The sequence below is a fragment of the Terrapene carolina genome, unplaced genomic scaffold (genome assembly GCF_002925995.2).
Source record: "Terrapene carolina triunguis isolate 2854851 unplaced genomic scaffold, T_m_triunguis-2.0 Scaffold838, whole genome shotgun sequence".
NCBI lineage: Eukaryota > Metazoa > Chordata > Testudines > Emydidae > Terrapene > Terrapene triunguis.
The window spans coordinates 8362712-8388436 of NW_020665189.1; the positions used below are offsets into that span (position 1 = coordinate 8362712).

At 45.7% G+C, this 25725-nt stretch overlaps 1 protein-coding gene across 3 annotated transcripts in view; it reads right to left on the reverse strand.

Annotated features, from left to right (window-relative positions):
• FGF18 (fibroblast growth factor 18) overlaps positions 1-25725 on the reverse strand; it is a 110054-nt gene that overhangs the window by 40780 nt on the left and 43549 nt on the right. For all 3 annotated transcript variants that reach the window (XM_029913757.1, XM_024206162.1, XM_029913758.1), the window contains one exon: positions 18523-18703. In XM_029913757.1, coding sequence (XP_029769617.1) covers positions 18523-18703 — 181 coding nt within the window. The remainder of the gene's footprint in view (positions 1-18522; positions 18704-25725) is intronic.

The window sequence follows — 25725 nt, forward strand, 5'->3', positions numbered from 1 at the left end:
AACAGCACTATACAAGAGCTTTTGTGGGGGAAGTGAATAACAACTTCACCACCTGAATGTTCAGGGGAAGCAGATGAACCAGTTAATTTGAAAGAAGAAGCAACCACAATCTTCACTATTGGCTCCCGAAGAGACTAGGATGCTGAAAGAGTGAACTGGCCATCAGTTCATCCTAAATCAGTAGAACACTCACCAGAGAGAGGGAGCAGCAGACTACCAGGCCTCTCCCTTCTCCAAGAAAGGTTCTTAGTGAGCGATGAGCAAAGGTGGTTTGGGGGTGGGGGTGGGGGTGGCATGGGGACAGAAGGGAGAGTTATAACTGGAGACTCAAGGTTTCAGAGAATATTTGGGGTGTTTATCCCAATCCCTCAGACGTGGTGTTCTGCTTCAGGCCCCCTCCCATTTGAAGAGTTAAAATTCATCCCCAAATGTGCAAGGATGAACAGGAGACAGAAAGACAGGATGCCAGTGAATGAGAACAGTGGGTGGCCAAACCCCTGCCGCTAGTGTGCTCTGTATACAACAGGCACAGCCAAGTGTGTCTGGCAATTTCTCCTTCTCGGCAACAGACAATTATTTCACTCTAGGTGTATGAATTGTGCATTCCCAGGGCCATTCTCAAGGCGAGTCAACCAGCCATGTCCGCTAACAAAAACCACTCTCCGTGACAAGTCGCTCTCCTTGCTCTCATCTCCTCACCAGGTTTTTCAATGTTGTCCTTCCTGCTGTGGCATTTGCAGCTCTCAAAGCAGCAGGTCAAACATCCTCAAATCCTGTCTTCCTCAATTCCCTCAAGTTTCCACAGCTTCTTTGCCATTTTCCTACTGGACTTCCAAGTGCAAGCAGTATTTATTGGGTAGCAAAATGACCCTTTGGCACTAGTGGTCTAGAGTGCTTGACGTTAAGTGCTGCTAATGCGTTTTGCATTAGTGCTTCGGGGCAGGAAATCTCAACTTCCAGTGCCAAGGGGTTAATTATAATTTATATAGCAAGATCCTAGGCTGAGGATTTTTTCAGCTAATTAAAAAGTACAATTACCTCTGAGAATCAAAGGGACTTTGGTACCCAGCTTATAGAAATGGCTTATGAGCATTTAATACACAAGAACATCTAGGCTTTTCACTTGCTCAGTCTTCAATTTAGAAATTAAAGAAAAGAACATCTTATTTCCGGGTTTTTCCATTCTGATGTACTGTGCATGTCTTGTGAAAGCTATTGCAATATAGTAACATTCTGTATTGGTGCTTTAGAGGACCTCATAATAATGCTTTGTACGGACACATCCCCTGTCATTCAAGGATCTTAGCGTGCTTCTGTGTGTTAATTAATGAAATCTCATAACATCCCTCGAGTAAAGAACAAGTCAACTGACTTGGCCAAGGTCGGACTGCAAATTTTTCCCTTATTCCTCCCACTAGATGGATACTTTTTACTGTATTATCAGTAAACAAAGGATAATGGACAATGAATACAGTTACCAAGCACTGTATAATGTGGGGATTCAGAAGAGCAACTTGGGGAAGTGAACTTTCAGCAAACGTATGTTTATTTGCCTGTGTTTCCCATGTTCTGTCTGACAGGACAATATAACCATATGGGACCCATTTCCAAGAGGCCTTGGTAACTGTGCCTGGAGATTTTACATGGGCACACTGGGTAGTTCGATATACTATCACCCAGTTTTCAGATACAAATGCCAATCTGCACACACAAAGAGATTCATACCCAAAACTTGCTTGTGCAATGGTGGAGGTTTGGAAATGTGAATCTTGAAGCCACCCCCAACTGACTCCTCAGCGCATGGAATCTCTCAGGGCATATGCTGTTCGGTCCAGCAAAGCAGCACAGCTTTAGGCAGACTCGCACTTTTTTTTTTTTTAACAGCTATTCAGTCACCTCTCATAATCTCTCTCTGTTGGCTGCTTTCCTGTATGTTTGTGCAAGGGCTACAGCCAACCCTGCTCTCTCTTCCCCATAACTATTGGAGGTGTTTGCAAAGGAATCAGGTTGATGTCACTGAATATTCTGAAGTATGAAAAAAAGTTTAGTTTGAGGCTAAAAACAAAGATTCTGTGGGACCCTTAAAGCCCTCCTCTGGGGAGTCACTATAGTTACATACATAACACAGGCTGTAATCTCAGCTCAACTTGGCTCACGCTATCTGAATACGTATTCCATCATTCATTATTTTTTAGGGAGGTGGAGGGCTATTTCACTCTGGGAAATTAAGCACTACAGTTGGAAACCGATATGTAATTGTCAGCAGACCACATAGGCTGCAGGCAGTCACAATGCAGGCTGTCTTACACTTTCATATCAGCGACCTTCACCCTGACCTAAAAGGTAGTTCAAATGTGCATGCTAGCTGAGCGCTGACAATGCAGACTACTCATTTTTCTATATGAGACAGAATAGGTTTTGGAGCTGATTTGAACTGCTGTCCACTTGGACTGGAACCGAGGCATGTGCTGCAATTAGAAACTTCATGTGTTAGTACCAACAGGGGTCCTCAGGATGGGGAAGTTTGACTATCACAAACCCTCTGCCAACACCCTGACTCAATCTGCACTGGTTTACTTGGTTATTCTTTGATCTGTGTCCCATGCTGAAATCAGCAAACTTATGCATGTCACTGTTGCCATAGAGTTGGGGAAAGTAGCAAAAACATAACATGCATAAGGCATTATTGTTGGGGAGATAACATAGGGAAGGACTCAGTGCAGTTAGATCTGTAGATTAATATACCTCATCTCAAAGAGAGTCTGAGGAGAATTTGAAACTGACATTCGAGAGCTTGTGACTTTAAAAAAATGCCCCTGCTCTTTAAGTCTAAATGTTTTGTTGACCAAAACCTTCACTTAATGGTCTGTTGCAATATTGTAGTCCAAGATGTATTTCCATTCTTCTAAACCACTCCCTCTCAATAGGCTGTTGTCAAGGAACAAGCATGTTGAATTAATGAAACCTCTCATGGCAAAGATCTACCAAGAAGCCATATGATTCTTTAACAAATATAATGCTAGCTGTATTTTCACACTGTACCACAGGAGGTAAAAATAGGATACTTGGTTTAATTGCAGGATACTAAGTGCAAATTAGGAAGGCTTTCCCATTTAAAGGCAGAGAATCTCAGGGGGAGTTTAATAAGACCAGGAAGGTCCTCCTTAGAGAGTTTGTTATTGTATACAGGAAGGGGATAATCAAAGGAGGGGGAGAAAGAGAGGAAAATATACAAGATCTACCATATGGCCAATGCTAGTGAGGCTCCACCGAAGGGAAAAATAAAGATTGCAGCAGGGTTGCATCCTCCTGATCAGTAAATCTGCAGCATCTTTCCTAACACCAGGTGTTATAATGAGCACTGGTGCAGAAGAGAAATTAATAGCTTGAAAAGGAGCCTGGCATGGCCCTGGAAAAAGCAAGACGGGAATTACAAAATGTCACTCATGTTCATGGCTCAACCCGCTAACCTGCATTGGGGCTCAGTGGATGGGACCACTAAATGTTATTCTAGTCCCAACATGTGTCATATTTAACTAGCAATCTGGCCGAGAGAGAGGAAGGAGAGGTAGATCCAGAGAGTATTCCAGTGTTACTTTTCCTCACCACTTGACATTTATTGAGAAAGAACCCAAAGCTCCAAAGCACAGATACAATACAAAACGCTGACACTGAAATTCACAGCCCTGCTTCATTTCCAACAGGGAAAATATCATACTGACCGCAGTCTGTTTGGAGGTCAAACAAAATCAATAGCCTTTCTCTAGTCTGTCTCTAAGGTAAGCCTCTTTCAAAGACATCCGGAGAAAATGGATCAGCTTTTGTTGTTGTTGTTGAGTGAGGCTTTTCTTAGTTGCCAAACATTCATATGAATATAGGAGATTCCTTCCTCCCCAGCATGCTGATAAGATTGTAGCACTGTCAAAATATCCCATCCTTTTTATTACACAGTGGATGGGGTTTGCAATTCTTGGGGAGGGAGCCAGGTTGGAAGCTGCTTAGCACTTGGTAAGGGGGAGGGGGGAAATAAATCAATGAATCTGATTGATCAGGGGTTATATTTAAAGCCGGTCATCAATTAGTTTAACGCAGGTTGCAGCTAAAGAGCACAGCAATTTAGCCCCAGGAGCCGAAATTTGCTGTCTCCCCTCAGTCTCTTCCTGCTGAGAGACTGAGAGACAGATATCGGTTTTAGCTGGGTCAAACTGCAAGAAGATGGTTTGTAGCTGAAAGTCACATTTGCAAAGTTAGCTCTGAGAGAGCAGGATCAATAGGAGACACAGCGGAAATTCTAAGGCAACCCAGAGAGTTTGGGGAGGGATCCAAAGAGTTTCAATCAGGCCAAGAAATGTCTGTCACCCAAAGGGCCATGTAGAGGAGTTAAGTCCTTGAGGAATGAATGAAGATTATAAAGCATCAGTCACTGTGCCTGTGGGTAAAATGTGCCTCTCTAATCCACATTGCAGACCTTTTATCCCTACTGGAGATGCACTTATACTACAGACTATATACTCATTTTCCATGAAGAGCTTCTACCGACTTGAATGCACACCCCATGCTCAGGCAAAATGTTCAGCAGAGATGTGCAGGACAAAGTGGAGAATTTTCCCTTTTACCCCTCTATTTTTACAAAATGCAAAATCGGTAGGAAGTTACAAACCGGTGCAAAAAAAGGACAGACCAACATAATAGTGCTACTAGTGGCCCCAATTAAGTCAGCCAAAGTTTCACCATTGACTTCAGTGGGAGCAGGAACAGTATTGCTGACAATTTAGGACAACAGAATCCTAGGCTTATAGTAGTCAGAGGTGGAAAACAGACACTGGATCATGGTGGTTAGAAGGGGAATGCGAGTCCTCAGCCTTATTTCCAGCTCTGCCAATGACTATGAAACACCAACACCACTGGGGAATGGAGGGGGGATATCAGCAGTCGGGATCGAACCTGCAATGTCTCAATCTTAACACATGAACCTCTGCTGCCTGAGCTAAAAGATTCCCCTCTGTTAGCCCAGGCTATAGCAGGCTCATCAAACTCTAGTTGGCCTAGTCACCACTAGAGGGAGCAAAGCATCACTCCAAGGCGGTATGGCCTACAACTATATGACTGTGTGTCTTGTCTACATAAGAAAGTTGCTCCTTTGTATTGGTTAAAGCATGCTATATTGATTTAGCTTAAGTCTGTTCCTTCCCAACATTCTCATGCAGACAAAGCTTTAGGCAAGTCACTTCTCCCATTGGGCCTCAGTCTATAGCCATCAGTAAAATGGGATACCGATACCTACCTACATAGCTCGCGGTACGGGTGCATGCAGGTATTCTTATAGATCAGCATACACTGATATGCTACACTAACTGTTTTACAGACAAGGAAGGTGACCTTCTTCTACAGCTTGCAGTCTAAATTAGGTTTGCAATTGTTTTCTTCAAGTATAGGTTTATGATTTTCACATTCTATGCCTCAGGGGGCTATGTGTGGATCAAGAGAACACGAGAGCTGAGATTCTCATGGTATTTCAGTTCCTAGGTGGTGGAAATATTTAAGACCAGAACTCATTATTTTGATCTCTGTTCTTCCTGGACTATATTTTTCCTCAAACGCATATAAACAAGATTTTCATATTTATTCGGGTGCCTATGAACCCTGAATACACAGCCCTACCTACCTCACGAGATGTTGCGAGACCTCACAGATTTCTCATTCAGGGCTAGTCTACACTAAAAGTGCTACAGCTCTCTCCTACCGGCACAGTAAAACCACTCTGTGTGAGACAGTAGCTATGTCAGCAGAAGTAGCTCTCCCACCGACATAGTGCTTCCACACCGGCACTTAGGTCAGTGTAACTTATGTCATTCATGGAGGTGGCTTATTCACACCCCTGAGCGACATAGCTTATACCAACATAAGTGGTAATGTGTACAAGCCCTCATTGCAAAGGGCTTTAAGATGAAAGAAGAGATTCAAGGTTAGGCGGAGAAGCAACAAGATGGACAGTGCTGGGCGGGGAGTGGACATAGCCAGGACACCCTGGCATGTGCCAATTTGTAGCGCTTACTTAGGGAAGCCTCGCCAGAGAAGCTCCTACAGACCCTCTGCCACAGCTTAAAACTGCTTCCTCCAAGTAGAACCCACAGGGAGGAGCTGATGAAGTCTTGCTTTGGGGGAAAGGCACCTCTGGTAATAATAAAAAAAAGACAAAACAAAATCCCAGACAATGTCAACAAAACAGTTCATAAATTGGCGTCAGCTCCTTAAAGCTTGAAGTCAACGGAGCTACTCGTGCGACTAAAGGCAGCAGGCTTGGGCCCTATGCTGGGACAAGGTCTACTTAAGTACAAGCTAAAGATTTCCATTCCAGAGACCGAGGACAGAGGTCTACAGTGGGAGCGTTTGGCCAGTATTCTATACTAGTATACAGGTATACGATACCGGCAAAGCACTCCCAGTGAGGACACAGCTTATACCAGCAAAACTGCATTTTTTGCTGGCATAGGTTATTCTGTCACCCACAAGCAACATACGCTATCCAGGCAAAAGCTCAGTTTGCCGATCTAACTGCATCTACCTGGGGGACTTTTGCCAACACAGCTATGTCGGTCAGGGATCACACCTTGTGCCACCGTGACTTGGCCGGATTTCCCAATAAAATGCCATAAAAACCAACGAGCAAGATTTGGAGGCCAGAAAATGAACATTTTCTCACTACAGAGGCTTATAAACAGGCTGTATTAGTTTATTTGTTGACAGGTAATGGCAAAGCTTTTAGTGCTTCAGGGTGACAAGTATAACATACAAGGCAGGCAACTAGAGAAATAAGCGCAATTACCTCCCAGTGCCATGCCCCCCTCCCGGTTGGATTGATTTTCCTAGGGGCTACAAGGCTTTTAGATTTCATTGTCGGTATCCCCAAATTAATAGGTGTAAAATCAATATGTTTTTGGCTAGCTGTCTGCTAATGCGTCACCAGTGAAAATGTAACCTGTAACAATCAATTAAAAATGTAGATGGAGAAGCAAATAAAATAAAGGCAACTCCTGATCAGATGTCACTGGGCAACTAAAAGCCAGCACTAAATCACAGCGACCCCACTACAATGAGTTATACCACAGGCTAAAATGTAATAGTGTTGCTTTGCTTCCCACTGGCTAAAATGGTCTGAAATGCAAGGTCTTATTGAAGGTGTAAGATACAAGAAGTATCACTGCTATCAGGCACTCGGGGCCTGACTCTTCTCTCACCCACATGGGTGTAAATCAGGAGCTGCACCACTGAAGTCAATGAAATTTCACTGGTGGAGGTCAGAGAAGAACCAGACCTCAGTTGTGATAAAAAGGTGCATCCAAAGGCCTTTAACTCGCACATGCTCTTCTTTGGAGCTGCCACGCTGCTGTTACTGTTAGAACTATGGTTTCATAGGCAAAGAAAGCTTGGGCGAGAGTCTCACCTGGTGTAAACTGGTACAGATCCACTGGAGTCAATGGAACCAGTCTGATTCACATTAGCTGGGGATCTGACCCACTGTCTATATGTGGGTACATCATTTTAAACTAAGAATTAAAAATGCCTCTGAATTGCTTCATAATTCACGACAACTATTTTGAAACCCTTTTCTTTAAGTAAGTGGAGGTCTGGGTTGCAGTGTAGGTTGCGGTAAATGGAATCTTTTGGAACATTTCCCAAACTCTGTGTATAGACAGTACAAGAACAGTATATCAGCGTCTGCTGTTCTGTGGCTCGTGGCAATATGCCCCCTCACACCCATATTTCAGGAGTGAGAACCACAGCACAGTACAGGTCTCACAACGCCACTGGTGCACAAGCAGACACACTGCCAAGAAGTAAGGCTTTTTTATATCTTGATTTCATTCCTAACCCTTATCTGTGCATGCTTCCAGTTCGACACTTAGCCATTCCCCTCTGCTTTGCCATGCTCAGGGTTCCTCACCTACTCTCCAATCTTCAATGGGATCACAGGCAGGTCTGGCTGATTCTCACCTGCTCCTTCAACTCCCCTACCCTAACTCTTCTCCAGCTGCTGCCGATTTCCCCTCCCATCCATTCCTGAAAGCCATTAAAGACAAAACAAAACACAACCGTGCCATCTTGAAGCCTGGATCCCAAGTTTATTCACCTCCCATTTGCTATATTCATTGGCCATACATCTAAGCAAATCTCCTGTCTAGATCAACCCATAATACTGATCCACAACCTTGGGGACCCAACATCCCTTCCACCTCCTTTTCCCAATCCCAGTTCTAAGATCAAAAACAAACACTGCTGGACAGGTGACAAAGAATTAAAAAGGCTGTAGGATGATGCACCACCTGGTCCCATCCCCTTCCAGCCAAAACAACTGCCAGCCAGTTGTGATATACTGAGAATTGCTTCCTGAAAGAAGATTCTGAGGCTGACACAGCTGAGCTCATTACAATTACAGGGAGGTAGGGCTGCATGACAATGTGTATGTGTCTATAGCACAGACCCTCTTTTTATTAGAGAGGTAGGAGTACCCCTATTTTCTGGCAGCTGGGAATGCAGAGGAGCAGAAAGTTTTATTGACACTAATTCCAGTCTCCTAGTTGCAAAGGATACCAGGAGATGGTTAGTGCAATACACAGCCATTCTGCAAACTAAGTTGCACCATCCCCTAATGCATTATGTGGGGATTCTGCTTAGTTACGTACTGTAGTACAGAGTATCTATTAGTCATGTATTAGGCACCTAACTCCCATTGATTTCAATGGAGTTAGACACCTAAATGCCTTTGAGGATCTGGGCCATAGTGTACACAGAGTAGAGACCCATTTGCAACCAGAGCTGGGAGCATTCAGTTAGAGACACGTTCAGAGGCTACCAGCTTGTGTGTCAGGATCAAAGCACACACTGTCTAGTGCAAGAGTTCTGAAAACACATTATGGCTGGAGCGTATTTTCCCCCTACAGCTGACGTAGATCATTAGATGGATGTTCCCGCAGAGCAAGCCGCAGACCATGCTGTCATCTCCTTCCATCCCTCAGACCCTCTTCATGTGCTGCAAGAAATGAATGTTCGTTCTCTAGGCCCTCTTAGCCCCTTTCTTTCTGATTTGCCTTCTATGTCTTGGGAACTCTTTGGAGACTGCAGACATCCTACACGTGTCCTCCTTGGCAGGCAGTCTGGAATGCCAGCATTGGAAGGATGTGAAGTTAGCGGTTGCTGAATGCTTATAGGACAATATTTAGTTCAAACCACAGACAGTCGTGGGGAGGGGGTGCAGAGGGGATATTTTCAACTCCCTTTTTGAATTCTTCCAAATTTCTAAGGGTACGTCTACACTTACATCCGGGTCCGGATGTAAGCAATCGATGTTCTGAGTTCGATTTATCGCATCTGGTTAAGATGCGATAAATCGATCCCAGATCGATCCCGGAAGTGCCCCGGATCGATCCCGGAAGTGCTCGCCGTCGACGCTGGTACTCCAGCTCGGCGAGCGGAGTACGCAGCATCGACGGGGGAGCCTTCCTGCCGCGTCTGGACCGCAGTAAGTTCGGACTAAGGTACTTCGAATTCAGCTACGTTATTAACGTAGCTGAATTTGCGTACCTTAGTCCGAAGTGGGGGGGTTAGTGTAGACCAGGCCTAAGAAACACACATTGGTTATTCCTCCCCTTAAGAGATACAGTGAATGGCTTCATGCTTTTTACCTTTCTGCCTAGATAAATCTGTTTTGCAGTTCCAAGAGGGGACAGTATTCTTTTTAACTTCCTGTCCCAAACTGCTGTGCACTGTTGCTGTGCGTTGTTAAAATATTTGCTGTGTTTCATCCAAGAGGTGGCTGTAGAGATTCCGACATTAAATGCTGTGAGATTCTATGGAATGAAAGGCACTGTGAGTATAAGACATTATTACTATCATGGCCTAAAAATAGGATTGATCTCTCAGCATCAGAAACAGCAAATAGCTAGTTCTACCTAAACTATGACACGTCCCCCATTACCAGAGTATCTGACCACCTCATAATTTTTTATATTTATCTTCACAATGAGGTTAACTGTACAGATGGGGAATTGAGACACAGCAAGAGTAAGTGACTTGCCCAAGGTCACACAGGAAGTCTGTTTCAAAGCTTGGAATTAAACTTAGGACTCTTGGATCCCACATACCATCCTAGCCACTGCTCATCCTTCCTCTCTTAAAACATGAAAATCTGTTTCCATGAAAAATGTTGGAATTTCAAAGTTGTTTTCATTTCAAAAGGATTTGAAACAATTTTTCATTTTTTTAAAAAGTTGAGCAAAATTATAGGGGAAATTTTTTATTGAAACCGTTATCCAAATAATCAATGACATTTTTCATTTACTGAAGAGCAGGTTTCCTGTAAAAGGAACATTTTAATAACCTGTTAGGTAATATTTTCGATAAAAATCTCCCCGCCCCCCACCTTTTTTTCAGAAAAAAGGCACTACAAGTTTCATAAAAATAAAAAACGTTGACATCAATCATTTATTTAGAAAAAAATCATTTTTGGAAAAAAGGCCATTTGGGGGCTAAAACCTTCTCATTCCACAAATGTTGGCCAGCTCTATTTTCAGGGCACGTTTAGCCATGTCCCAGCAATTACAAGAACCTACTTCAATTCTGCACTGTCTCAAATGATGTAGCATAAAGAAAATCAGTCAGATACCACAGTTCTAGGCTTGATATAAATAGCTAGGTAGAAAGACGCACCAGAACTCAATAAACACAAGATTTAAGCGCTCTCTGCCTTTATACTGGAGAATCACCCTTTTGTGACCCTGAAAATACCAAAGCTTAAAACAATGAAAAAGATTGTCTCCAAGATTTTGGAGGCTCCCATTAATTGGCTGACACGCCACTGTACAGCTCTTGCATAAAATGATAAAGTCACTTTTGTACCAACACACACAGTATCTACCAAGACCTCCTCTCAGAATCAGAAAAAAGAGAAAGAACCCTAACTTTGTTTCTCTGATGTTTCACCACAGCTAGGGAAGAACATGTAGAAAGGCAGCTGCACAAGCTTTGTGGAAGGAAGGCCTAATCACAGGAAAGCAGGAACAGATAATGTTATATTGCCTTGTCTTCGGGGTCTGGCATTCACATTTTCATAAAGTGCCTAGAAAGATAAATCACTATACTAATAATATTTGTATTGATTATCTAAACTGGAGTAGCAATTGACTCCATTGTCTCACTTCCTCTTAAATTGCTCACAGATGGGATCCTATTTCCTATTCTACATTTCTAATGGGAACACTTAAATCACAGTATAGAATTATAAACACACACACACAGTTAACCAACAGGAAAACCCTTTAATAACTTGTATGAAAATAAAGATCTTTCATTGGCACTCCCCATGTTAAAACTTTACAGGCCAAATTCTCAGGGGGGTCTCTAAACACTGCACTTTCACTATTTGTGGGGACCTAATATATCTGTAGGCACATTTTCAAAAATGACTACTGATTTTGTGTGCCTCCATTTTTGGCTATCCAACTAGAGACACCTTAAAAGGGGCCTGATTTTCAGAAAGCACTGAGCACCTGCACTTTGAAAAGCAGGACTGTTTAAGGTTTCTCGAGTTGAGCTCAGAAGTGAGGAACCCACTTTTGGGGTAGGGAGGAGGGAAAAATCAAGGCTCACATCTACATTTGCACACAAAAAAGGTGGACTGCACCTGGGCAGTCAGATATACAATTAACAATTGTTCACTCATTGTATGCTAGACTTTGGAGTCACAAATATTGTGGATGTATGTGGAAGGGCCTGCTGAAAATTCACTGGTTGAAACAGATTTTCATAGCCTTGGTTTTGTTTTTTTATTCCTCATCTTTCCTGAATAGAGCTCCCACCACCTGGGCACAAATGCAGATCACAGCAAACACATGCGTACACCCGCACACACACACCCCTTAAATGTACAGATGGCTCAAATAAGACAATTACAATATATTTCAAATGGTTGCTGAACCTTCCAGAATAGAATCTAAGGTGACTATCACCCAGCTCTCTCATAGCCCACAGAACCCTGGGAGGCTTGGCTACAGAGTTACTATTAGTGGTTCAACAAAGCAGCCAGTCTGCTCACAATGTTTCTAATTCATCCAGCTGCTCTGTCACTCGTGGCGTATCCTTGCCTGCTTTCAAAGGAAAACTTTGCCACTGGACGCCTGCTCCACCCAAATTAGAAGGGGAGACAATCACACACAGAGAATGATAAGGAGATGTTGGGGGGAGACAACACAGCAGCTGGACAGCGAAGGCGTCCCTGGCTTAGCCCAATCACACAGCCCTGTATGACTGTACAGCTGCCATGGTGAATGATCATCGCTACGCTGAGGTCAGCTCTGCCCCCAGGCCAAGTAAGCGAAAATAAATGGTTTAGAAGATAAAAGGTCTTTTTGAAAAATTATTTGTCTTGTTGTCGTGTCAAAACTGTAATGGCAAGAGACTGGGGGCAGCAATACGTAGTTTAAATAGGAAACAGCCATCCTGATGTTTTGACTGAATAAATTACAGAGCAAATCACAATTCATTCAGGGTTTCTGAGGATCTGTACCATGATAGGCAGGTCCTTTTGCATGTACCTGGGAAACAAAGCAGATTTCTAAATGTCATGCTTGTAACTGATGCTTGTGGAAAGATGTCTATGTTTAACTAGCCACAGTAACTGCTTGGAATATCTCCCCCTTGCTTATAGGTAAACATTTTTACTCTGTGCCTTCCAGGCACTGAAAGGAGGTTTGTTTTTCTTCCTCCCCTTCCCAAGGGAACCACAATCAGTATAAACTACAGTAGGAAGGAAAAGGGTTAATGGGTTTTCCCAAGGCAACTTGCTTTTAAGGTGCCAGAGATATGGAGGGGAGGGAATGACTTGCTAGACATGGAACAATGGCACTGGTATTTTGCATTGTTTCCAGGCTTTGAGAGAGAACAAATGGGAGTCATTAGTGAAATGAGTTGAGAGAGTTCTAGGCTAGCTGTCAGCCTGCCAAGCCCAAAGAACTGCTACATTAGCTCGTTAATTTCAGAAAGCACAGGCTGACTGAAACCTAAGAAGGAATTCAGCAATTACAGGAGGCTATTTACACCCTTCCCACCCCCCAGCACTGAGCCAACCTACTCCACAAATGGAAGTCTCCATCAGGGAAGGATTGTGTCTGATGTCTATACTGATATAAAATGCTCTACATGGGCTTGTACACCGGCACCAACTGGAAGCTCAAGCTAGTACTGAATGCAGTGATCACAGCTGAGTGGTCCATCACACAGGGGATATAGCACCAATACTCAGAGTTGCTCTGGCTCCCCATAAGTTTCCAGGTGGTATACCAGTGCCAGATTTAACCTTTAAGGTTCAAGACCTGACTACCGGAGAGACTGACTCTCTCCCTGGGTCATATTGCCATAGCTGATGTGAGTGGAGACACTGGAGATGATCCTCCTTGATAAGCAGGGGGAGCTACTGACACAGGATATTCTCCTTGTCTCTGGAATTTGCTTCCCGCCAGGATCTGCCAGGGCCCAGACTTGTTAATATTCTGTCAACAATGTATAGCCCATCTTTTCTCACAGGCAACTAGGGCTTGATCCAAAACCCAAGAAGGTCAGCGAGAGTCTTTCAATGGACTTTAACGGGCTTGGGATCAGGTCCTCAGAGAGGCTGGAAGTCTAAAGATGAAGGGCTTGGAAACTGAAAGACAGTTTAGGATGGGGGGCTCCTCACTTCTGGTGCTGTCCCCAATTATAAAGGAGATTACCGCACTAGCCCAAAACACTATTGTAAACTGGAGTGTTGGGGTCATTCCTGTGGAAAATTTTGACAAGGGTCACACTAGTGCAATACTGGCATGATTGTGCTTTAGAGAAAAATACCCTCTAATAACAAATTATAATAAAATAATAATAATAAACCTACATATAACACCTTCCATCTGTAAGAATCCCAAAGCAATTTACTCACTATGGGTAAAATTAATCCCAGGACAGAGGGCCAGCACAAGGTCTCACTTAAGCCTCTATTTTTATGGCTTAAGTGGTGCAAGGCCTTGATCCGGCCATAAGTCACCCACCACTGAAATACTGCCATCTCTGGGGAGGAATGCACCAGCCAAGGGGTCAACTGGTGCAAAGCATGCCACACAACACTGAAGGGCAGGGAAATCACTTCTCCTGGATATAACTTTAACACACACACATACACACACACACACACACCCTCCGGTACAACCTTAGACTGTGACAAATATACTTTAAAACAAAACCACACAGCTGTGAAGTACAAATGAGCCAAAGTGCCTTCACCCATCCTAGAGAGCTACATCCAGCCAAGTGAACCGGACACAAAGATAGTGAACAAACAGTATAGAATGTCTTCTGCCTTTTGTGAAATGAAAATAAATGAAAGGCTCTAGTGTTTCAGGTCACTGATCTCTATCTCGCCTATCTGTACCATTTATCTGAGATAGAATATAAAGGTTCCAAGTCCTTCTTCCCTCCCCCCACCCCCTTCCAGCCCATTTCATTTTGTGAATGAAAAGAACCACTTAGACACCTGGTAAAGTAGTAATAAGTTTGTAACAAGAATATTGTTTTTTCTGGGCCAGAGCAAACTACATCAGAATAGATTAAAGGGTCCAAAATAAACGTGTAATCTGTAAATAGATTGTCAGTCTTTTCATTAAATAGGTTAAGAGACAGTATTTTTGCATATATATATTGCCTTTTATCTGAGGATATCAGAGCACTTTAGGAACAGCAATTAAGCCTCACCGCCCCCCTAGTGAGATAGGTAAGTATATTTAGATTAATTAGTGTTTCTGAAAGCAGTAGGCATTGGTATTAGATTTAATTTAGTCTGATAATTGACTTATCTGTTCAAATGGATTTTCATATGTTTGAGAAGGGATAAAATCCTTCCGACTAAAAGGATTAAACTGACTCAATTAATTCTATTAACAGACTTAATTTTCTGTTTAATAAATCAGACACATGGGGCCAGATCCTTCAGAGCGAAGGCTGCTTTGCACAAACCCAAAATTGAATCCCCAGATTATTACATTAGCTATTTTATGGACCTCAGAACTTGTGTTTGTCCTTACAAATGGCATATGCACACCCATGTCAGGTGGTTAAGCTGCTATACTTCCTCTGTTTAGATCTTGGTTTCTTCCTACAGCAGCTGTCTAATGCAGTGGTTCTCAAAGCCGGTCCGCCGCTTGATCAAGGAAAGTCCCTGGTGGGCCGGACCGGTTTGTTTACCTGCCGTGTCCTCAGGTTCAGCCGATCGCAGCTCCCACTGGCTGCGGTTCGCCGCTCCAGGCCAATGGAGGCTGCGGGAAGTGGCGCGGGCTGAGGAATGTGCTGGCCGCCCTTCCCGCAGCCCCCATTGGCCTGGAGCAGCAAACCGCGGCCAGTGGGAGCCGCGATCGGCCGAACCTGTGGACACGGCAGGAAACAAACCGGCCCGGCCCGCCAGGGGCTTTCCCTGAACAAGCGGGGGACCGGCTTTGAGAACCACTGGTCTAATACACATTACAGTTTGTTATTTTACTGATCTGAAGCTGCATGAAATTGTGCAGTAGTGATCTATGAGTCTACGAGCTCTGAAATCACCACAGCACTGCCTGGGACCTCATTTTGACTCCATTTCTGTGCATCCTCTTTAGCCAAGAGGCAAGGAAAGTTTGCACAAGTCAGTAAGGCCTGCAATAAATCAGCCAACTCTCCCTTCCCTGAAAACCCAAATAAAACCCTCTCCATCCTTGTAATGAATTAGTTGGATGCTGGATATTCAGAAAGAAAGGTCATCTCTTCACTTGAAGACTAAGCCCTAAACCACCCTCCCATCTAAAGAGTGACACAGCAGCTGGGGAGTTCGAGTGTCATCTGGAAGAGGCAGATGAAAGGGTTCAAACTCCCAGGTTAGGGAAGACTGCCCCCACCTACCCACCAGCCTGCATCCTCTCTGAAGTAATTCTTCAGTGTTTGGAGGCGCCTGTGGAAAACACACCATATTATACCTTGTTCCGGTTGTGAGTCCCACACACTTCCTTCTTCTCTAGACTTGTGCCCGCAGCAGCAGCCTTTGGAGCTATTTCATACGCTCGGGCACCTTTTCCTTTGTTGCAACTTCTCAGACAGGCTCCCCACTCTCCCTGCAACACTGTGACTCTCTTTTACATCCATTGCCAATGTTATTGCCTCTTTCTGTGTTGACCAATGCATGAGGTGGAAGAGAGTTTCACCCTATGAAAGGCAGCATAGTCCAAGACAGGCAGCATGCTCTAGAGGAACAAGCATGGGATTGGGAATCAGGGATTCCCAAAAATCTAATCCTGACTCTGACTCAGTGGGCCAGATTCAGAAATGATAAAAATTATACTCCAAAGGAGGAAGAAGAGAGGATGAGGAGCAGGAGAAAGGGTCAACCAACAGGTGTGAGACAAAGATGTCCTCCAGACTCTGTGTTAGAGATACACCTAACCAACAACTTTCAGATCTGGATCCAAAGTTCAAGAGTGTTCAGATCCAGGGTCCTGTGTTAGGTCTATCCCTGGTCCTGATCAGAGGTGACACCTTAACAAAGCCTCTGGGGGCATTTCTGGAAAATAATTCATTCTATGCCATCGCCTTGGTAGTCAGCGTTGGCTGTTTCACAGATGGTTCTTCACATCCCTGACTCTGACATATCTCCGCTCCATTATCACAGGGGCCACATCCTGCATCTAAGGCCCCACTCACTGCCACATGGATTATCATGCTTTGAGTGTCCCTGTGCCATGTGTGATGCTGAGCAGGTTTCCACAACCCTTACAGCCCGTCTAGAGGTGGGAGAGGTTTGCAGCTGGTCAGGGAGGCTTGTTATTAGGATGATGCAAGAGGGTTTTAGTAACTGGAATAGATGGGTTGGGAGGGGCTGTCATTACTGGGGGTGGGTCAGAACAAGGGTGGTAGGGAGCTTTTCAGCAACTGGGAGTGGACTGGGCTTCCAAGGTGGGTGGGCTGCAGCAGGTCATTGAGGGAGGAGCACCTCAGCGCATGACAGGAGGGGACCCCCAAAAAGGCAGGGCTCCATGTTGCCAGTCACTTGGTGCAGGTCCAGGGTTGGTCCTCCTGGCCACTGCACAGTTCCCTATGGGACCTCAGCATCCTCCTCTTCTGGATTATATTCCCCATCCTGGGGCCTAGGAGGAGCACTTATGACAACTGTGCAGGCACAAAAGGGACAGAAACATGACAAAAGCAGCCTAATGGCCTAAAATCAGCAACCAAATGGTCTTCTCCACCCCACATTACTTAGAGATGTTGGAAAAGCAAAGGCAGCATCTAGAAGCCGGCCCACCTGGCCTTTCTTAAGGCTACGTCTTCACTACAGGGGGGGGTCGATTTAAGATACGCAAATTCAGCTACGCGAATAGCGTAGCTGAATTCGACGTATCGCAGCCGACTTACCCCGCTGTAGGGACGGTGGCAAAATCGACCTCTGCAGCTTCCTGTCGACGGCGCTTACTCCCACCTTCGCTGGTGGAGTAAGAGCGTCGATTCGGGGATCGATTGTCGCGTCCCGACAGGACGCGATAAATCGATCCCCGAGAGGTCGATTTCTACCCGCCGATTCAGGCGGGTAGTGTAGACCTAGCCTTAGCTATGTAAAGGGCATGCTGTAGAACTAACTAGGGCTTTGGCAATACCAGAAGGGTCATTTTCACAAAGATCAGCTATTTCTGAACTATTTCTCCAGTGGCACACAGGCCTTAACCTGCCCCGCTTTACATGCTCCTTGCACACTGGCAGAGGCCGTCCCTGTGTGGCACACCTCTATGCCAGGCATGTACTGCACGTTAATGTTTGCAGTTCCCTGAGAGAGAGAATTATTTTCAAAAAAGTTCCCCCTTCACCCCACATCCCAATGCTCATATGTATATCATACACAGTCAGAGACAATATATGTTCATGAATTTCTGCAGCGACATATCAACCAATGGGCCAAACCATAGGGCAACAGTCAATGAGGCACAACATGCAGTGTTCAGAAAAGAGAAAGAAATAGGATTACACAGATGAAGTTTCATAAAACGCTTCCATTTTCCTTTTGATAGGATGCAGTTGTGTGTTTTGCTAGACTGAGTGGTGCACTCACAGGAAACTAAAATGATGGGCTCTTTGATTCCCTGGATCTCATCCTGCAAGACGCTGAAATGTCTCTTGACTCCAATGTATTTGAGTGGGAGCAGCACTCAGTACCTTACAGTATCCAATTCTAAATCCCTGCTAGTGAGGGGTCTGCATCAAGTTGATTGAAAGCATCTTTGCCAAGGACATCTCAAAGGGTTTCAGGAACAAACAGCTTTTCTAATTCAATTTCACAGCTTCATTTTTCTGATGCACCCCTTGCATAAGCTAAGATATAGGAAGCCTGTTCTAGGGCAAGGCTATGACCCATCTTTCCATTTGTTCTCATACATTCATTTCAAACCTCTATACTGACCCTGGATGGGTCATGGTTAATATTCTTACCATATTTGTCTCCATCTTCCCCCTTAGCACTGATCCTCCTGCCTAGAACTTGGATGTGTTTCCCACTCGTCCTGCTGTACAGCTGGTAGAGTCTAAGCTGCTTCCTGCTCACATCGTCCCTTGCTCGTGTCTGATTCTCCACGTGTATCCGAAAATCCACATTCTCCTCGGCAAGGAACATCTGATGAAAAGAGAGAGACAATAGACCATGAAACAGATACAGCATCTTGCCTATGAAGACAACAAACCAAGCCTGCCAAAGAGCGCATCACACAGAAATAGTCTACTGTGGCTTGACTTCATTGGTGGTCATGTGGATAAAGGCTGCAGGTTCAAGTGCTCCAAGTAAAGTTCTACCTAGGTGCTGACAAAGAAACTGGGTTTCATTCTTCTCATGTATCATTCTCAGTAATAAAAGCTCCTGCAGGCTCAATTCTGTCCTGATTTAAACCTGCACAATGCCACTGTCTTCAAATGATGCGCTCACTGTCACCTGGGTAGGCTCCACCACTGCCAAAGAGCTTACACAAGTATGAGTGATTGGGTCTGTAATTGGAACACAGTAAACAATTCTGATAATGCACAAGGAAGAATCCCAGCTCCAGCTCCAATAGCTGTGCTGGTTCTGCCAACTTCATTAAAAAGGAAGAAAAACCCTATTTTGTCACTACAGTCAATAGATCTGGCTCTAAATACACACACAGAGAAAAATCTGTTGAGTTAGAAAAATCTGCTTTTCTGAGTAGCAGAGTCAGATGATTGCATAAGGTCTATTCCTGTGCATCTGCCTGAGCTGGCTATCTGAGAACAAGGCCACTTGGACCAGAGGGCAAGAGCAGGCTTTCCAGAATGAGCGATTATAAGCAGGGTTCCTCTGCTTAGCCATTTTCCACTATTTTTATGGCCTTTGGCTCTTTGAGTAGAATTAACTTTAGTTAACTGAAGCTTTAAAGAACTAACAACTCCCTTTGGCAGCAGACACCTTTCTGGAGATCTAGCATCCAGCTTTAGCTTACATTTTCCCATATTTGCCAAAGCATAGACCAATTTCTGCCTCCAGTTAGAGACATCCCAACTCAGTATAAATCAGACGACTAGTCAACCAAGAACTTTCTTTAGTAGGCCTTTCTGAATGGGTTTCAGAGTGGAAGTATCATCAAGGCCCCTTTAACACTTCAGCCCAGACATTAATTACCTGTATTAATTCAAGTTTCAAATACCTGAGAAGTAGCTGGCAAAAAATAGAAATCAATCTGGTATCTAAATCTAATGATACTCAGAGGAGCCTTTTTTTACCTTTTGTTTGATTCTATCCATGAGACTTAGACTATATTTCGATGGCAGATTACCCTCAACTGATAATAAATTAAGAGAATTTGGCATATTGTCATCCACCAAGCAAAAGAAGCATAGAACTCTTGAGCTACTAAAAAACCCTACTTTACATTGGTGCAGTTTTAGTTTGGCCAAGGCAAACAATGTTTATTGGCTAAATTCTCTGGTGTCGGTGGGATCTAATGAACTAAACTGTGGACCATCTACATGTGGGGTGAGTCTCACAGCAAAAGAGGACACAAGTGGGAATTTAGTGATGGTCAGGCATTGTGCTGCACCTCTACAATGGGGTGATTTTCAGCCAAAGGAGAAATGCTACTTCTGTGCCTAATATATTTGGGCCATAAAATTCTGGTCCTTCTAGCTTGGAAACAGTAGAATTCATGTATAAATCAAAGAGAAAAGGAGCAAGTATGCACAGAGGGATGCCACTCACAAAGGAAAAGGGGTAGGTAAGCCCCAATTCTGTCCCATTCCAATCTGAGACACATACAGGAATGGATGGCCACACAAAGCAAACCCAGACCACTTCAGTCCCTTCTTCCATCGTCTTGCAACAGTGCAGGTTTCTCGCTATAGAGTCAAATGCTACCGGAAAGTCAGAACCTGAAAAGAGCGTTTACTTTCAAATACTTGCGCATCTATCAAGTTGGTGAAAAGACACAAGACACTGATCAGTAGCAGGAGGGAAAAATTTTTAAAATAGTCCGTCCTTCTCAAAACTCAGCCCCTCACTGAGCAACTTAATCAACAAAAACTTTTATTCACTGTAGCTGCCACATCAATGAAGGTCATGGGTCTATAAAATGCAGGATCGACTTTACAGCCCTTGTTAAACACTGGAATTATGATATTTGTATCCCAAGTGTTCAGATAAGAGAGCCAAGAAGAGATTGGGGACGTTAAACGTATACAGACTGCAGAAGAGAAGACTCAAGGAGACATAGTGATTGTCTATCAACACATTCAAGGTGACAAATTCAATGAAGGAATTATTCAACTAACAATAGCAATAATTCCCACTCTCAGAAAATGGAACAGCGAGAAGCAACGTCCTGCAGATTAAAGACTAACAGCAGAAATAGCAGGTTCATCCACATGCTATACAGTACACAAGGTTAAAGGAGCATCCCACCCTGAACTAATCAAGTCCTGCTAATCATAGCCCCAATGATTTGGGTGAGTATGTGTGAGAGTAAAATGAGCAAGATTAGGCCTGCACTGTCAATAGCCAATTTCCCCTTCTTATTATTCTTCCCCACCCCACTCACCCAAATGAAACTTCTAACACAGGAAATTACACTACACCTCTACCCCGATATAATGCGACCCGATATAACACGAATTCAGATATAACGCGGTAAAGTAGTACTCCGGGGGGAAACGGGGGCTGAGCACTCCAGCGGATCAAAGCAAGTTCGATATAACGCGGTTTCACCTATAACGTGGTAAGATTTTTTGGCTCCCAAGGACAGCGTTATATCGGGGTAGAGGTGTACCAAAAAAGAGATGTTCAAATAATGTTGACGCTCTGCCTCACACCACAAAAACAAGGGGCTTTGCAGTTAAGACTTTGACTCCATAATATTAAGATTTAAAAGAGATTTTGTAATCAAGATTGCATTGTTGCATTGCTTTCACCACATGTTAATGAGTTGCAGATTTTTCTAGAAAAAATAAAAAGGTGGGATTTGGGGGTGTAGGGAGCCAGGGTGGCTGCCCTCCGAACCTGAGGTTAAAGGGCCTTTCTCTCAGCCTGAGTGGTGGGGCCAGCCCAAGCTTGCTCCACCCCCCGGAAGGGGAGGGGTGGAACAGGAAGTATAAAGGACGGGGCCCTTAGTTCAGTTAGAGCAGCACCAGGGAGGGAGGCAGACGCAGACCGCTCCCTTCAGACCCTGCTGCCATGCCAGGGGAGGCCCTGGACCAGTGGAAACCTCACCTGGAGGACGGACTGGGGCTGCCAGGACTGCCCGCTGCTGAATACCCAGAGGAACTGGAGGAGCCGGAGTGGGAGCTGGAGCTGCCAGCAGCCAAGGACCGGGAGGAGCTGGAGGAGCCTGAGCCGGAGGGGGAGCTGGAGCTGCCAACAGCGGACTATCCCGACGCACTGGCGGAACCAGAGGGATTCGGACGAGCGATCGGGTAGGAAGTAGCCCAGGGACAGAGCTGCACAGTGGTGAGTCTGTATCGCGGAAGGACCCCGCTGATCCAGTGGCGGGACCCTCGTCCTGCCACTGTCAGGGCCCTGGGCTGGAACACAGTGGTGTAGGGTGGGCCTGCGTTCCCCTACCCGGCCGAGCCACGCCGGGACCCGTGCCCGCGCTCCCCTGCCTGAGGGGTGCGCTATTGGCCTTTGCCGGCGCTCCCCTGCCTGAGGGGCGCGCTATTGGCCTTTGCCAGCGCTCCCCTGCCTGAGGGGCGCGCTACAGACTCTGGCCGGCGGCCTTCCCGCTGCTAATTCCCCGCTGGCGGAGGCGTGACCCAGGCCGGCCAGTGACCTCGTAGCTCCCCACCGCCCCCTAGCGGGTAGGTGGACCGACACCGATCACAGGGGGGTTTTGGAGGGAGGCTTCCAGTCACAAAGGCCACAAATTTGCCAAGCCAAATTTGGACTGTACCATCACACAAAAATACCTGTTATGTTGGCATAGTTTCACCCCTGCTTTACCCTGGCTAAGTTTGATTTCTACATCAGTAGTGTTTCCCCCTATTCACTAGCCCACAAACTCACATGGCCAGAAGGACCATAACTCCTTCCCAGTCTCCTTGAACTATGTGTACAGCTCACTGGGAGCATTATAGGCCCTGATCCTGCAGAGACTTGCACATATGAGTTATTTTATGCACTGTGGGTAGTCGTATTGATAGTCCTATAATCAATGGGATTAGTCAGTGAGTTTAAAATTAAAGTACATGCATAAATATTTGAAGGATTAGGGCCTCTGTTGTTATCCCCTTAGAGCAGAGTTCTTCTCTCAAATTTAGAAGAGGAAGCTAGGAGATGTGTCTAATAAATACAAAATACCAGATGAATTAAATCCAGATTTAAGGTCATCTATATGCCTAATAATGACAATACTTGGGCACTGTCCCTGCAGTCTGAACTGCAGGGGCAGACCCTTGTGCATGTATGGAGTCATATTGGTTGTAATAAGACTCTGCATGGGTGTAAGGATCAGTCTGCATATTAGTAGATTGCAAGATTGGGTTTTAAATTAATATTTTCATAGTACTCTTCAGCTAATTAATCTTCATGGCACTCCTGGAATGATGGGGAAACTGCCAGAGGCAGCGAGTTATATGGTCCCGTGGTGCCCATGCTCTAGCAAATTCAGGGCCTGGGGGCCCAGCTCCACCAATATTTGGGCCCGGGTCTCTCCCCTGGCCCCGCCTACCGCCCCCACGCACCTCCCTGGAAACATCCCCGTCTTCACCCTGGGCAGTGGGCGTCTGCCCTGCCGCTCCACGCTGCGCTCCCTTGTCAGCCGCTGCCGGCTACAAAAGGAAGCAGTGCCAGCGGCAGCCACCGCCTGCGGAGGGAGGAGGCACACACATGATGGCAGCCCTTCCCTCCCACCCTGGCACCCACCACAGGGGAGGCGAGGGGGCTTCCTGGACCTGAGAGGGGCCTGGCCCCTAGGAGCACGTGCCGTGACGGTGCCAGGTGAGTGTGCTGCTGGTGGGGAGTGGGCTGGGGGGACTATGGAGTCCTCCTCTCTGGCCCCAGCCCCTGGGCAGCCTGCCTACATCCTGAACTCCTCATCCCCAGAGCCTACACCCCAGCCAGAGCCCTGACCCCCATACCCTAACCCTCTGCCCTAGCCCTGAGCCCCCTCCTGCACTGTGAACCCCTCATCCCCAACCTACCTTGCAGCCCTCACCCCAGCACCCCAATCCTAGCCCTGAGCCCCTCCCACACCTCAAACCCCTCATCCCCAGCATGAGCCAGAGCCCTCATACCCCAACCTTCTGCCCCAGCCCTGAGCCCCTCCCACACCCAAAACCCCTCATCCCCAGCCCCAGCCAGAGCCCTCACCCCCCCACACCCCAACCCTCTGCCGCAGCCCTGAGCCCCCTCCCATAGTCCAAACCCCTCGGCCCTACCCCATTAATTCTGTTATGTGTAGTAATATCAGATGTGGAGGGTGGGACTGGGACTCGTTCTGGGCACCACCATAAATTATACAAACCTGCCGCCCCTGAAAACTGCAACCAAAAGAAGTTAAGTGGCTTGCCTCTGCCTTAGCCTCCTTCAGTAGGGCGTCACCACAGTTTAGGGCTTGTCTTCATTGCAGGATTAATTTGAGTCCCATCCATACATACAAATCCTTAATCTGAGCAGGCTGGTGCTTTTATCTTGAGTTGGCCTGCCCGTCAGTGGGTATAGGCTACAGCGGGTTACAGTACAACTGTAACCCCTATTTGGGCTGAGCCTCTAGGGGGGTCCTACTCTGTGGATTACCATTTCATGCATGCTTAGAGTCCGGGGTGGGGACAGAATGAACTAAATACTCCGTATGAGGCCAATAGGAAGGCTTCCTCATGGGTGACATGGCTCAGCCTGATATAGACAGATAGTGTAAATTTAGTTTTAGTTTTGATCTTGGGACCTGCAAGAGAAGCAGAACAGCGAAGGGAGTCTCTGATTAACTCCCATTCCCCACAAAGGAATCTTTGAACTGCTGTGGGATTTAGTGCATGGGTCAGGCAGTGCCAGCCCTGCAGAGACCAGCATCAAGAATGGCAGAGATCCAACCTGGTACCAGTTACTGAGAGCCAGCTGTGCCCTCCACGGGACTGCAGGCCAGGGAGGGATTCTGACCCACCCAGGGGCCAAGACACTGTAAGGGGACCCTTTTTGTGTAAACTGGCCAATGCACTCAATCTCAGCATGCCATCTGCTGGCAAGGTGCCCGGGAGGTAGCTAGGGGTTGGGAAGTGCTGAGAGTGTTGGGAGGTGGGAAACATGTTGAGTTGTTGAGGTTAAAGATTAGTTAATCCTAACCCTTTCCTCCCCAGAGCCTATTTTCATGGTCCCAGTAAAGTCCCCCTTTGTCATATTGTTACTTTTGGGTGTATCATTTCTTTGCTGGGGTTTGTGGTGATCTACCTCATTGTTTCTTGTGTACGGGGATTTATATTCCTTGCCGGCAGTGGTAGCACTATTCATTTTCCCAAGGGACAGCACCTTGTGTGTCATGGTCACAGTGAAAAGGTACCTTGGGTGCAGGTACCAGGTGTCACTGAAGAGAACTGACGAGGACTCAAGACATGTGCGGAGAGAAGCCGCTCCCCATAAACACAGCCAGCCCCAGGCAGGAGGCTTGAGCCACACCTCGGGGAGGGGGCTACACAATTTACAGCAGCTTACACACACTCTGTGCAGCTGAAGTGTTGCTTCCCAGAGGGGCATTCTCACATGAGCTAATTCAAGAGGAGTTGATTTGACCGTAGATAACTCGAGTTAAGTGCAGTGAAGACATACCTTTAAAACTGCTCTCCTGGGGCAGAAACCCTGTCAGAGAGTAAGCAGAGATAGCCCTACCTGCTCTCCCCCTTGGACACACGGGCCCTGATTCAACAAAGCACTTAATCACTGAAATCACTGGAATTTAAGCATTTGCTTACAGATAAGCGTGTGCCTAATTGCTTTATTGAAAAGGGATGCTTTGCTGAATCAAGGCCAGGGTGAATTAGCTGTGCTAGTTTAGGTTGAATCTGGCCCATAGCACTGAATAGCAATATAATCAACAATCAATATGTCACGTATTGTTCATTTAATCAAATAAAACCTATACTCGCATGCCATACTAGAGATTCCATTTCATAAGTCTCCAGAAAAGTGAATCAGTAATATTGGCCTGCTGA